This window comes from Paralichthys olivaceus, chromosome 1, assembly GCF_024713975.1.
Source record: "Paralichthys olivaceus isolate ysfri-2021 chromosome 1, ASM2471397v2, whole genome shotgun sequence".
Classification (NCBI taxonomy): domain Eukaryota; kingdom Metazoa; phylum Chordata; class Actinopteri; order Pleuronectiformes; family Paralichthyidae; genus Paralichthys; species Paralichthys olivaceus.
In genome coordinates this window covers 14321022-14336336 of record NC_091093.1, presented here as the reverse complement: position 1 = coordinate 14336336, position 15315 = coordinate 14321022, and the positions used below count along the sequence as shown (strand labels likewise).

The 15315-nt window shown below is 40.1% G+C and overlaps 1 protein-coding gene across 2 annotated transcripts in view; it reads right to left on the bottom strand.

Moving 5' to 3' along the window:
* Positions 1 to 133: 133 nt before the first annotated feature.
* Positions 134 to 15315, bottom strand: part of galnt2 (UDP-N-acetyl-alpha-D-galactosamine:polypeptide N-acetylgalactosaminyltransferase 2) — a 52299-nt gene continuing 37117 nt past the window's right edge. The window contains exons 8-16 of one of the 2 annotated variants that reach the window (XM_020098872.2): positions 14341 to 14428; positions 13200 to 13287; positions 13008 to 13111; positions 11927 to 12053; positions 8472 to 8564; positions 6980 to 7063; positions 6586 to 6739; positions 5069 to 5188; positions 134 to 4965 (exon numbers count right to left, since the gene is read on the bottom strand). In XM_020098872.2, the coding sequence (XP_019954431.1) occupies positions 4810 to 4965; positions 5069 to 5188; positions 6586 to 6739; positions 6980 to 7063; positions 8472 to 8564; positions 11927 to 12053; positions 13008 to 13111; positions 13200 to 13287; positions 14341 to 14428 (1014 nt within the window). In that variant the 3' untranslated portion in view covers positions 134 to 4809. The remainder of the gene's footprint in view (positions 4966 to 5068; positions 5189 to 6585; positions 6740 to 6979; positions 7064 to 8471; positions 8565 to 11926; positions 12054 to 13007; positions 13112 to 13199; positions 13288 to 14340; positions 14429 to 15315) is intronic. The other variant, XM_020098873.2, reaches the window with a different exon arrangement.

Sequence of the window (15315 nt, the reverse complement as noted above, 5' to 3'; positions counted from 1 at the left end):
ACTATTATCATTTACACGCAGCAGTCCACATTCAGAGAGGTGTACCAAGAGAAACATCAACATACTCTGTTGTGTGGTTGACGTGGAGCCTCCACCATCACATAACTGAAGCCAATCAAAACACCCGACACCGTTTAGTTTATATATATATAAATGCATTTATTTAAGTTAATCATTTCTCCTCATTCAAAGTTGAATTTTCTGCAGTATCTATAAAACAGGGAACAGTTAGAAGCGCTGTACAGTCTGACAACAAAACTAGGAACCGCGGCTGAGTACACTGTGTATATATGTACATACTGTACATACACGGATGTAGGTATATACAAAAATATACACTTTTACATGTGTAACCCCCTCGTGCCACATCACCCACCTCGTAATTCAATCATTGAATGAAGCCACATTCCTCATAGAAAAAACATTAATCCATCAGTTCATTTCACTCCCTACGGATGCTGATGTTTACCATGTCATGTTTTTGTTAAGTCATTACTGGTCGATGAGAAGTTTACACTTTGTTGTCTTATGTGCATATTAAGCCTTTCTTACGCCCTGACTCAAACACACCATTACAGACACTCGTATAGAGTATATAGTAGATGGAGGAGCAATGCTGAGCTGGATGTCCGTGCATTCTCTTCTGTTAATCCTAAAAGGGGATTTGAGGTGGGTTGAGAGGGGGAAGACGTCTCTCAGTCTGACACGACTACTCTTACAAAATCTGAGATATAAAACTTGACCTTTACACCTTCTCTCGTTCAACTTCATCGAATAAACCCTTTGATTGTTTCCTTTGTGTTTAGTTACTCTACTCCCATTTTGAATGATAATAAAGATGTCTGACCGCCTGATTGAGAATATCCTTCTTCCCTTTGAATGAAGCTCTAAACTGTTTCCATCACACATACACACAAAAAAACTAGTTCTTCCTCAACAGATGTTTTACAGACATTTACATCTATTTCCATTACACAGCAGGTGTTTTTCCAAAAAATTTGAAGACATCAAATAAGGAGGCAGCCACATCAATTATCCTGCACCATGATAAAAACTGACACCAGATTAGCACAGCAGCTCACATCCTGCCCTCTGAACTCAAACTCAAACGGAACAACAACAATCTGTGGGAAAATGTGCACCCAACACGACCATTTCTGCATTTCCCAAAGGCGTTCACCCCTTTTTCATTCTTCCTGGAAGGAACTTTGGCACATTGTGCTAAAGATGTAAACATTTAATTATCCAATCGAAAAGAGTTGCTGGACTTCTGCAGTAATTTTCTTCTATGTGTGTATTAACATATAAAATAATATAAAATAAAAAATAAAATAGCAAAATTGTTCAACTTCACAAGAATAAGACTTGTTTTGAAAACAAAAGGCATTAAACAACACATGTGAAACACTGTATGCAGACAGCGCTGCCATGATCACTCGGGTGTTTGCAGTTTGGTCATCGTGCCTGTTCTGATTCTGTGTAATCAGGTTCATTGCCACTGAATATCCAGGTTAGCAAGGCTGCTGAATTAACAGGTTCTATCATAAAGGAAAGAAAGACAGAAAAAATAAGTAAAAAACCTCACTGGATGCACATTTTACTTTAGAACTGAACTACCTCCACACCCCTTTGCCCCTAGCTCTCTAATCATTAATCACAGGAACGGTGGCAGTAGAGGGCGCTATCAGCCAGTAAATCGTCAGCATCACATACAATTGGAGTGGACTTGAGAATTAAAACCTCCAAGTTTAAGTTTTTTACAATCCCAGAGCTGGATGTCAGAATGATACCAAATACAAACGCTTTGACATTTAGACATCCAGCCCATAACCACTTCTACACATGACCCTTACACATATAAATTAAAAGAAAAGCAAAATATTTCAAATGATTCGACCTGGACCTGATTTCAGACCTACCCCAAACAATGTTAAAAGTTTCAACCAAACAGGCTCCAATTCAGAATCAGCCAATGTGTAAAAAAAAATGAAACTTCATAATAAACGAAATAAATATTTGGTGTTTCTTGCACCATGTAATAGGCGAGTGGGACAATGATCCATCTTTGCAAATTTCTATCGCAACCAGCTTAAAGTGTCATGTACTGCAAGCTCTGTAGTTGCACATTTGATGAAAATGTATAAGTTTTCTAGTGTATGTAAATAAGACACAACTGAAAATATTTTATATTATTTTACAATTTCCCAACAGAATGGAAAAATGGAAAAAGTATTTTAAAAGTTGACAGTATATCTACCTCTTGATAACCAGCCTTAACCAGATTTGGGCCCTTAAGTCTGGTCACCATTGCAACACAAAAGCCCCCCCCACCCCCACCTCAGGGTGAGAATCTGGCCTCATACCCTGGGTCTTCATGAAGCGACCTATCAAGTCACAGGATAGGCTTTTCTACCAGCTGCACTTTCAGCCGACATTCTCCTCTCTACTTAGGCGTTAAGACAAGGCTATCATCAGGACCAGTGAAACAACATGGCAGAACATAAGGAAAGGATTCATGAGTATCAGACAACAGAGCAAACACAACCAGCTGTCTTTGTCAGGTTTGGAAAATCTATTTATAAAAAAAAAGAAAAAATCAAAGGAGAAAGGATGAGAAGGTTGGAGCGAAATAAGAAACATTTGTTCACATTAATAAACAATTTCTGCTGCAGCTTCTTTCTAGAGTAAACCAGGAATGATTTTTGTCATACAGTATCATCTCTTTAGGGATGTTTTGTGGTTTTTTTGTACGTAGCTGCATTAAAAATGCCAAGTGATGAGTCACTCTGAACTTAATCAAAACCAATTTACCCACAAATCCACCATCGTGACTCCTCTCTGACGGAAACAGATGAGATGATGAAGCACAAGGGAGAGCAGTTATGCATAAGATGCAAAACAGGCATCAGATAATCGACTTGCAAACAGATACACGCTTTGTAAATTCAATCTGTTCTGTACCACAATCAGGTAACAAGAAACTAAGAAGTTGTAGCGTCAGCGCAAGTTCGACATTTCCGCTTGTGCAATCAGAAAAACCTGGCTGCCTTGTGGACAAGCAGAGTACGTCACATAGAGAAACCTTGTTTATTGCAGTTTCAGACTTCTGAACAGATGGCTCATCTAACCTCCACAGTGAAGGAAAAAAATATGTTGATGCAAATCACTAGTGACTGAGTGCAACTGTGGGAACTTGTTGGTGATACATGCAGGTTTTCTGAGCTTTCAAGAAGACGAGTGCATGCACATTTCATACAGATTGTACTCAGAGGCTTTGGAGATGCTTTTGTTTTAGCATGACCTCTGTTCACAGGCTGGACTAAGCTCTCTGGAGTCTCCTTTAGATAAAAATAATAAAAAAAACCTTGTTACAGGTCGACATTATGAGTCCTCTGAGAAGTGTGCCACACTTAGACACTGGTGGTTCTCCTTTGCCTGTGCCTGCAGGGTCATGTAGAAAGTGGATCAACACTCACCTCATCCTGTCCATGCGAATGAATTTGTAAAATATTGGGTATCTCATCATGGTGATATTTAAAATGCAGCTATTATCTATTTGCAACAAACACCTGTTGGCTCTAGAGAAGAAGCTGAAACCTTAAATGCAGTTTGAAGGTGGACATTAGACAGTGACCTTCCTACAATGGAAATATAGACACATGCTAAGACAAGTATGTGTGCAGGAAAAAGATGTATAAACTGAACTGCCCCAAAGGAAGCAGTTAGAGAGAAGCGAGAGTCATGAAAAATTATTTTAATCGCTTCTCCGTTCCTGCTGAAACATAAAATATCCATTTGAAATTTGGTTCCATTTCTTTAAAGTAAACAAAAAGAGACTGGAGATTTATTTTCTGTGTTTCCCGTAGAGACAGCCAGTGCTAAAAATCTTCAATGTGAGCTTCAAGACACTTCCTGGTTATAGGAACAGTTGTTCCAGTGTCCGGCCCAGTCCAAAGTACATAAGCTCTGCCCTGAACCGCTTCCCCCACCTCAAGAGACAATCTGTAGGAAAGAAATCAAACAGGAGACAAGAAAGTACAAAAAGTAATCTTCTCTCTACCTCGTCTCTATTTTCTCTGTTGATCCTGTGAACCAATGAAAGTAAACAAGAGGAAAAGCTCAAAGAATCGAGTCCGTTTCCTCCCTTCATCCAAACCTTCACCAAAAACCACAACCTGAAGCCTCCATCTGCTGTTACGGGCTCGTGTTCAGTGTGGAGAACCAACAAGAGAGCACTGGAGAGGAGCAACAACACCAACATCCAACATCCCATTCTTCCAAAACAAAAAAAAGCTCCTGTATCCCCCGTGAAGGTTTACAGGAGCAAGGAATAAAAATATTAATAAAAATGAAATAAAACAATTGCAAAGTAAAAATGTCAAAGAGTCCTATTTCACCAGAATTGAATAATGTAAAAGAACAAAAAAAAAAAAAAAAGAATTCACTCAACATTTGCTTCTGGAACCATCAATGAAAAAACACTGAGGTATGTAGTCTGGGTGGGAAGCCTCTTCATCGCTTTTATCCTCAGCATCAAACACAGACAGATTCCTGTTTACTCCGGTAATGGTCTGCAAGCCCCTCCCCCCAGGGTGCGTGGCTCATGTTCTATATATATTTTTTTTTTTAGGGGTGGGGGGAGTTGGGGGAGAGGGGTGCATGACGGGCTGCACCTCTGAGGAGCAAAAAACAGCCATTTTTATCCATTGAGTTTGTCTTTCTCCTTCAAGTCCATCTTCTAACCCGTGTCTCAGAGTCTGTTGGTGTCTCTATTCAAGATCCAACTCTGCCTGGGGACTGTAGCGCCCCCTAGGATTGTAAATTGAGGGTGAACTTCCATTGCTGGTTGAGGCTGGGGCTGCAGACTTCCACGGTGAGTCCGCCCATCCTGGCGCTGCGGCTGTCCAGACAGAGGTTACTGCCCACGTGACGAAGCTTCGAGTTGGACTCGATCTGCTCCCATTTCTGGTGAGAATAAAATACAATTCACACAAAAGCAGGTCACAAATGTCCACCAGTTCTTATTTTGTCTGGGCTGCAGAAAAGAAAAGCTGCTCAGCGTCTGTACCTGTCTGCTGTCATTCTCTCGACAGCCTTGTAGTTTGATGAGGGAGCCGGCTGTTCTGTCCACCACAGTGAGACACAAGTCCATGTGTTTGACTGATTTGTCCTTGGTCAGGGCCCATTCCTTCACAAAATAGACACGTGAACAAATTAGCATCGACGCATCCACACCTGTGCACGGATATGGATGTTCTGATCCAGGCATTCTCCAATAATCCAAGTATGATCTGTCCTGATCTGTTGTTTTATTTCATAGTATAATACAACTCCGTAGTAGATGTTAAAGAGAGGTCAAGAAATCAATTTGTTGAGAGATGCTTGATGGTTGAGCCCCTTCACAAGAGGAGGACCACCCACTTAATTGATTGGTTAATAAGTTAATCTGTCTGTCTGGGTTTGTACCAAATCTGAAATGATTCTGTCACTTGATATTCTAATCAGGTCATCCTTGACTCCAAGTAAATGTTTGTGCCAGATGTAATGATATTGCCTGCATAGTGACCTTGACCATTGACAAACTAAATATAATCATCTTTGAGTCCAAGTGAATGTTTGTACCAAATTTGAAGAAATTCCGTCTCGACACCCTTGATATCGTGTTCACAAGAATATGACGGACAGATGGACAGCCTGAAAACTTAATGTCTCCAGTGGCCGATGCTGAGCCATGACCTTTGATAACATGCACACGCTGAGAATAAAAGTTAACACTGAACAAAGGTCTGGCCTTTCTGCAAATCGAGGTCCAAATCATAGACTGTGTATAAAAAAAGGTCAATATATCAAATACAATTGGAATGAGGACGTTTTCATCAGATTGATGAAGTAATGAAGTGAAACGTGAGACCCGACTGTTAACATGACCAAATAAAGATTGGTACATGTGTGCTACTCTGATTTAACAAACAATAGCAGCAATCCATCAAGATATTCCATCAGAACCGTATTGTTATTGACATGGTTTAAATGAAACAGGGCGTCTTCATTCATCTGAGCTGCAGTAAACTACAAAACTGCTAATGTGGAAGGAACTGAAAAGTGAAAGTAAACATGTGAGGTCGATGTCTGTGTTTCCCCCTCTACACCTGTCGTCCTATTTCAGGAAAAGAAAAACTTCACACCACAGTAACACAAGTATGCATGCACATTGCACACACACATGCACAGTGGCCACCCACCACATTCTAAATGCTCTGAGAAAAGCCCACTTTCTCTAAGAAAGTGTCGTACTTTATTTAGAAGTTTGCAGCTGAACTAAGACACATCTTTCATGTGTTACTGAAAATATTGACTTTTTTATTCATTTTAGGATTAGGTGGTTTTAAAGTTGGGTTAACTTTGTTCTCTACCTGACTGCTGTTTAAAGACACTTTTCTTTTTGAGTTACGAGAGAAAAATTCAAGCTCTGTGTAACATTTGACCGTAAATAGCCAAATCATCGGACATACCCCCTGAAGTCTCACCACAAGTGCCACCTCGTGCCACCCAGGTGTCTCTAGAGCAAGGATTAGACAAGCTGACCTGTGTGTGTGGTCGCAGTAACGCTACCTGGTTCCCCCCACCGTTGTGGCACTCATAGAGGCCCACCACCCCGTCAGCAAAATGTCCCAGGGTGTCCAGACAGTTTCCTCCCTGCTGCAAGGCTCCAAACGCTATGTCCTGGTGATCTGGGACCCTAAACACACACAAACCCACACAGTGTTGTTTGATTGTTTATCCACTGAATCATGCTCTTGTCAGCTCTATTTATATATATTAAGGCTCTATAGTGAGTAGCAGCAAATGGGAGGAGTGTGGTAATAGGAAAGTACAATGGGTGTTCCTCAGAGTAATTTATGTCTCAATATATAATGATACGTATTTATATAATTCCATGTACTTGTCCATATTACTTCAAATGCTTTCATTTTCTTACCGCAGTTCAGGGTAGACGTTCTCCAGGTACCATTTAAATGGCTTACAGCCTAATCTCTTCTTCATCTCCAAACGACTCTGGATGCTGAGGAAGAGACAGAGAGTGAATGAGAGGGTTGATCACTTGCGGTTTCCAGTGCCTCTCTGAAGTTCGACTGAATTATAGCCCTGCTCAGTGATTCCGTGAGGGCAGCGAGAGGAGGCCCAGGGTACATCTGAGGCTGCTGTTTGCAGGGAAAATAACTGATTTGACTTGCACCACAGGGAGATGACAATAGTGTTCCCACAAGGTCATACATCTCAGCATTTTTTATCTCCGTCTCACTACGCTGTCTGAATGTGAGAGTGCTCGTTGTTGTGTAGACTCTTCTGGATGTGTGAAGGGACACAAAGGAGCAGTGAGATGTTACACAGATTACGTGGAAAATAAGGACCAGAAAATACACCCACGAGCAAAAAGAGCAGTGCCAGCATGCTGATAAGTACGAGTTTTACCATGTTCAGCATCTAAATTTAGCCTGTTAGTGGGCTACATTAATTCAAAATAAAAGTACAGAGAAGGATGAGGAGAATTTCATGAATTTAAAATTGGACCTCATGATGTGTCAGCTACATTTCATGGCAATCTATCTAGTAGTTGTCAAGAAAAAAGGTCAACCTCATGTACCTCATGTATTTATCAGTGTATCTGGTAAATCGTAAAATAGTTCACCGGATAAGTGAACATTTTACCTGCTGGTGGCGCTAGACCATAGACAGTATGTAAAGATGAACAATGTATGTCCATGTCCTCCCACTATCTAAAAATGAAGCCAAAATATCTTGGATAATAACATAGACATGCTGCACATTTGGAGCTAGGAGTTGTGATGGATCCGAGGTCACTCCGATACACGCACTCGACCAAACACGGGTCAGTCTCAGCTGTAAATCATGTTTCACCCCAGCCACCAGGCAGCAATCAAGATGCTTTGGCTTTTCTTCTGGGGAGCAGTCACATCATCTATTTTTCTATACGGCCTATGGGCTAGACCATAGAAGTCAAAGGATGACAAAAGACAATAATGACAATCCATCCAATAGTCTAATAAGATCTCACATCACCAGGATGGTTAAAAAGTCTAAAACAGGGCAATGTAATTCACTTAATCCTTCATCTTCATGGAGCTTTGCCATCTGATCCTTGCTCCTTTTTAGTGGAGCCGCTCGTATCCATCATGTCCTCTCACTTTGCCCTGTCCTGCAGTAATGTCACACTAATCCCCTCAGCACATCAAATAATATGGCAGTCTTTTGATCAATGCAAATCAGGCAGCGACCTCTTGCAGTCTTTTCAGCCACATTAACTGCCTCACGTCACTTCCATAAAGGGGGTTACTGATTTTTTTTTTATAGCGGACATACGGCAAATTGGCAAGCAAATTAATGTGTGTCTGCCTGACCTTGATTTTCTGATTTAGCTCCTTTTAAGTTTTACACTTAAGGGTACTTACTTTCCGTAGGGGACGTTTCTCGCTGATGGGACAGCAGCATAGTAGAAGTTTTTATACTGGTCCATCCACACTTCTGCTGCTCTCCTTGTGTTCCTGACAGAGGGGGGAGAAAAGGAAAACAAAATCAGTGAGGGACAAGGAGATGATGGAGAGATCTGATAGAAGACAGGCGAAAGTGAAAATAAAGGAAAAAAAGAGAGAATAAATGAGTAAAAGTAATGATGGAGAGAGATATTAAATAGTGTGTGTTTTGGAAACAGAGAGAGACTTAGAGAGGCTCTGACAAACATGAACGGAGACAGATTAAGAACGGAGTTATGTGGCAGACTGTACCAAAGCTGAATGGGAGCGATGCCCAGACTGTTTTTATGTTTGTAAAATCCTGCTCAGTTTGTCATACAAATAATACAAACGTCTTGGGTTAGTAACTAACAGCATTAATGCATCGTGTCGCAGCTTTTCTTCTTCTTTGTCTTAAATCTATTAGGGGATAGCCATGCTCTACATTTTGGAACTGCAACTCCTATAATGATTTGGGAGATATTCACGGAAAGTATGATATTACCATGGTGTCAGTGGCAACAACTTAAGCCCAATTGCTGTTGGTTTTGTTTGTCTGTTTCTCAGCATTACCCAATGACTCAGATTTCCACGAAAATGGGTGGAAGGATGGAACATGGGCCAAGAATGGACATATTAAACTTTTGGGTGGATCCGGACAAAGGGTCAGATTCAGGAACTTTTATTCACTTTCTTTAACTTTGTGAGATAGGGTGCTTTTGGATATTTTCACCAATTGCTCAAGGGATAATAAATGGATGTTGATGAAAAAAAGTCATGCATGTTTAGGGAGTAGTATTTAGTGAGTGGGTGCAATTTGGTGCAATAAAAATCCAGATTCAGTGAGTACTGGGCTGACATCCCAACATCACCCCACCGAAGACCACTGAACACTGAAGAGCTGCTAAAGATCATGAATTTAAAAGAGTAAATTGATCCAGTTCATTGATCCATGTTCGAGTCAAACCACTACTGCAATGACCGCTAAATGGGACTTCCTAAAAAGACCATCAGGCACTTACAACTCATTAAAAACACAGCCACAAGAGTTCTGTCAGAAACCAAAATGACTGCCCACATCATTCTTAAATCTCATTATTTAAGTTGTGTTGCTTATTTTCCAATCTTTTAATCGAGCTCGCCACAAATAAATAACAGACATGTAAGTGCAATACAAGCCTATGAGATCACTGAGGAGTGGTCTGCTAGCGGTACCCAGGGCAAAGTCTGAACCAGCCTAATCAAGGAGACGTTCATGCACATGTTTGGAATTGTGCTTTTTGATTTTCAATTGATTTCTTTTCAGTTTGTTCCTGCATTGTTATTAATGATTCTACCTCTGCGTATGAAATGAGCTTGAAATAAAACTGCCTGGCCTTAAATTATTATATCATAAAATATTTCCAATATGCAACCACTCTGCCTGACGTACAAAACCATTTCGTCCTGATCCACTTTATATGGAGTCTAGAGCTGTTATTCTTCACATTGATTGTAAGTTGTGCCATAAAAGTTTGATATTTGGGAAATGCTGTTCTCAGAAAAACAATTATAATGGCATCCAAGCAGACAAAGCATGTGCTGTGTTGTAGCTCCCCTGTGAGCAGCCACATGGGACACACTCTGGAGTTATATTCGACGTAAAGAGCACGATGTTGGACTGAACAGCCTGAAACCAGAGATGATGCTGTGCTGCATTCTGAACATTCATTGTTGAGGCTGATGCACGAGGACACCACTGCACGTGTCAATTAATAAATCATATCCTGAACTGTTGTTATATTTCTGTGACTGTGTTCACTTTCGGACACCAACTTAAGAGAGTGACGAGCAAAGACGTTCAGTATCTCTTATGTCCTTGATTTAGATTTTTCCTCTGTGCTGTGTAAATGATTGTGAAGACCAAAGAAACCACAGCCAATATGAACTCCCACTTATCTGTTTGTTGATCCGCCCATACTTTCTTAATCAGGACCATGTGGCTTTGTCGGGCTTGTTTCTAGGGGTGGTTACTTGTAAATGGTCCACGTTTCAAAGCAGAGATCCATTATCTTTCCATGTATGATGCTTCCATTAACCGATGCTCAGTGATTATGCTGTCACATTCATCAGAGCTCTAAATCACAGCATGTGCAAAAAACAGATCTGTATTTAACAAGAGCGCTCATTCCTAATCTGGAGCCAATTGTCCCTGTGATTACTCGGCTTTTAATTAGTGTTGTTTGGTTTTAATTATCTAACATGGGTTTGATTCTCAGACCTGCAGTAAACCTAAAACTTTACACCACAGCACCCAATGCAAATAACTTGAGCCTGAAATAATTTGAGTATGGAGAGATGTCCACAGAGAGGACTGGGCAGTTCAATTATACACTGACTGTTTGTTGTGATTGAGATTAAATGCCCTCTGAGCTAAGTGAAAAGAAAACCATTCTTTCTTTTAGTAGCTGCTCTGAGGCTTTCCATCATGCTACGTTTTCTCAGTTGTCATGGTTTTACAGATGTTCAGATTTACATTTTTCTGAGCACCTGAAAAAGTCTTGTCCACGTCCAGTTAAAAGTTGAGCCTGAAAGTTGATTCTTGACCTTCGAAACAGCAGCTGACAAAACAATCTCACAACAAGAACCAAATCACATGGTCTTTAATTGCATGACAACTGAGCCGTGGACAATTAGCCCCAGGGTGAGATCGCTTTCTGAACTGCTGACATACAAGATCAAGCGTGAACTGTGATCTTCAGAATAAATGTCCTCTTAAAATGCTATAAAGTCACAGTCTGCTGAATTGATCTGAGGGTAATAGCAGAGAATGACAAGTTTACCACAGTCTACTTACTACAGCCCCATCAGACTGGAATATTTTACAAAAGGGTTTAAAACTACGTGATTGGGATTCATTGAATGATTTTAAATACATATTAAAAGACCAGGAAATGGAGACGCTGGGATTTCCCTGTTTTTGACCAATGTTTGGTTTGTTTTGTAACTTATTTCTTGTTTTTATATTCTAACTCTGATTGTCTTGTTTTTTACCTGCTGAACTTTTACTTTGCCTTGTTGCCCCTCTTGACCAGGACTCCCTTTAAAAATAGCTTTTTATACTCAACGTTGGGTTTTCCTGGTTAAATATAACTTAATAACTTCAAAAGAACGGTATGGGATTTTTAGGGTGAACTGAGCATTTATTCATTTTGGTATTTTGGTTCCCAATCAGTTTTTGCATTGTTTATTTTTAACACTGATGCTATGTCTGTGAAACGCTCGCATCGGTCAACAGCTTGAGTAGGAATGTGATATGTGTGGATGGGAAATGTTAATAAGCAAATGATGGGTGAAGTCTCAGACGTTTATGGGGATTCTACAGCCTTGGCATATTTGTGTAGGAGGAGTGTCACCTTGCAAACACTGTCCCGCTGCCCCCTGGGAAAGTGTACGGATGTTGCTTTCTGAAGACGTGGCCGACTCGACTGCAGGGGATGATCTCCAGACTGCCACCGCACTGCCACACACGAAATGAGATCTCTGAAACACACAGAGACACACAAATACACAAGTCAGAAACACTTTCCTTTCACAAACTCATTCAAACAAACTGTTTCCATAGAATTATCAGAGTTAATTATAATAAGAGGTATGAAAACAGCTTTGTCTGCACCTCCCTTCAGTGCACTGATAAGGTAAGTTCCCTCTAGAACATTGTCTGCATTTGTTTAAGTGTTGACTAAATGAACACAGAAGTGAAACCAGGATCTGTGTCCTGGTTAATTTTGCTAGAGCTGCCAAAGAAGCATGAATCATCCTGTCAGCTGTTTATTCTTAACAATATCCCAACTGCATTCAGACTGAGGCAGCAGGGACACGCAGCTGTTATTATATCATTGTACTGTTTGCAAATAAGCTCCATTGTGTACACAATGGTAATTTTCACTCAACGCCAACTCCAGTGATTATCACATTAACACTGTCACTCACCGAGGCAAACTGAACTCTGGAAGATGATTTTACTCACAGCTGACCTCCACATTCCTGAGAAATTTATATCATATTCTTGGCATGGACACCCAGATGATCTAATGTGATGATCACAGCAGAAGACTCGTCCCTGGTGCTACTATATCAAATCCTATGTGAGAACAGGAATCTCTGGTTTTCAAGCCAAAATAAGAAAAGCACTTGTGATGGAAATAAATTTCAGTTATGTGCCTGTATAAGACCTAAAGAAACTATTTGACATTTCAAAAAATATCAAACTGAGCTTTAAAAGCTTCTGGAAAATCTGCTCACGTCTGTCACCTTTAGAAGCTGAAGGCCAGGGGATAACAGCAGCCGAGCGTATTGATGGTGAAAGCTGACGAGAGTTAGACTTTATTCTTTCTGCTCGCTATTTGATTTTTTTTAACCTTCAATCACCAACAATTTCTACTCCTTAGACGTCCATTACTGTGTCAAAATGTCTTCTGCTCTCCTGTGACTCACCAAGGTTTTCTCCTCCCCACACATCCATCATCATGTCGTACTTTCCAAGCAGCTCAAAGTTTTCCTTATCCATGACAAATAGACCTCCTGCTATCATCGGTGTCCTGCAGGGGCAGAGGGAGAAAGAGGGGGATTAGCTGATGATGGCAACTGTGAAATCTGTGCGTGCGTGCGTGTGTTTGTTTGTCTTACTTTATGGGTGCGATGGGGTTGCCTTGTCTGGCTCGTCTCTGCTCCAGAGTCATGTAGTCCCATTTAAACACCAAATTCCAGTCAAAACCTTTGCACACACACACACACACACATTCAGATTAAGTAACAATGTGGTTATATTAGATTTGGCAGCTTCAGTTGGTTGACTGGACACATGCCTGATTTCACATGTCTGTATGTGTTCATGTCTCACCAGAGAGAGTTCAACCCCCAAAAGTATGTGGAAGCATCCCAGTTACACTCTTTATACTTCTATAATAGTACAAGATATTTATTCCTATAAGATTTTTAATGCCAGTATGCATAGTCAGTATATGGATTAGGAATAGTAAAGGTGAAAAAAATATACATACACATATACTGTACATATGTAGAATGATGGAGGCGAAATTAGAATGAAACTCCAGATATTAGTGTATACAGTTTTGGCAGAGTGTATCATTAATATGTTCTCTTTTTTTATTTTTTTCATACGACCATGAAATTGTACTTGATGTTTCAACAAATGTCTGATTTAAAATCTAATTTCAAACTGCTGCCATTTATAATTTGGAAACCTTAACCTGCATTTCTGGATGTTTTTGGCCACATGGGGGCAGAGGAAACCAGCTGTGAACACAACACTGGTATATGATCACTTTTTAAGTTGATGTGGTGAACTTTTTTAAGTGAGAGTTTGCATATTTACACATTTAACATTCTGCGTTACAGTTGTTTTAGAGCTTTTTACTTGGAACCAGCTTCCCTGACTCATTTTAGAATTACATGTAGTCAGGTGTTCCACTGTTAAGGAAGTAAAATCAGTAAGTCAAATAATACTTAGATTAAATACCTCTGAAGTTCATGCATTTGCATTGTGGCACTAAAAACTAGTTAGAAGCGGTAAGCAGTGTGAAACACAGTATGTTTGTAGTAGGCTATTAAATAAATATGCTGCGTTTAGACTTAGCAGAAATGACTGTGTTGTGCATGAGACACATAATAACAGCAGCCTCAAGTGAAAACAGTTTATCAAATAGAACAATAGATTCCAAAACAGCAGTTATCAGTGCTGCTATTGTATGTGTGTGTGTGTGTGTGCGTGTGTGCATGTGCATGTATTAATACTTGGATACTTTACCTCCTTTCAGATCGGCCGAGGCTCCTACATACTGGAAGTTGTCCATGTTGATGACGTCAATAATTGGAGAAACTACTCTCGTCTTATCCTGAGAAGTAAGAAAATACTAGAATGAATGCCCTGCAGGTGTATGCCTCTGTCAACCAGTACAGTTTCAGTCTATATAAATTTTTTTTCCAGATTGATAAGAGGTCACCATGACCTTTGGACACTGAAATCTCATTAGTTCATCTCTGAGTCCAAGTAACAACTGGTCAAAAGTGGAAGACATTGCCTAAAAGCAGACTCATGTTCAAGAGGCCAGAAATATGTTTTACCCTCGACCATTGAGCACCAAAATGTAATCAGTTAATCTGTGAGTATAAGTGAGCATTTGTACCAAATTTTTAAGGATTCTCCCAAGGTGTTCTTAAGATAACGCATTCATAAGGCAAAAAAGGGTTTTATGAGGTCACAGTGACGTTCACCTTTGACCTTCAACCACTTAGATATCTTGTTCACAAGAATAGGACTGAAAGATGGACAGAAAACATAATGCCTCCAGGCACAGGCTGTTGCTGTTGCTGTACATAAAAACCTGATTAAAACTTTTACGACTTTAAAGAAACTCTAACAGAGAGACAGAAGACATCCAGCTCATTAATAAATATTTACTACGAGTCTTGTTTTGTAGAATTATAGAGCAGAAGTAAATATTTCCCTCAACGTCAGTGATGCATATGTTTAGTCTGTGTTCTATATTTAGTTTATCACTGTTTATAAAGCAGATGTGAAAGTAAAGCAGCCCTGTCGTCTTACATCAAATCAAATCCTCGAAAGCTGCATCACACACTGGTTGAGAGAGGATCGCTCAAGTGGTCTGAGTGACGAAAACAAGACCTCACATACTAACTGATCTGTTTATTTTGGGCTGAAACCTTTTGACTTGACAAACAAACACATTTCGTGTTTCTTTCGTTTTTGTTATTAGAACTA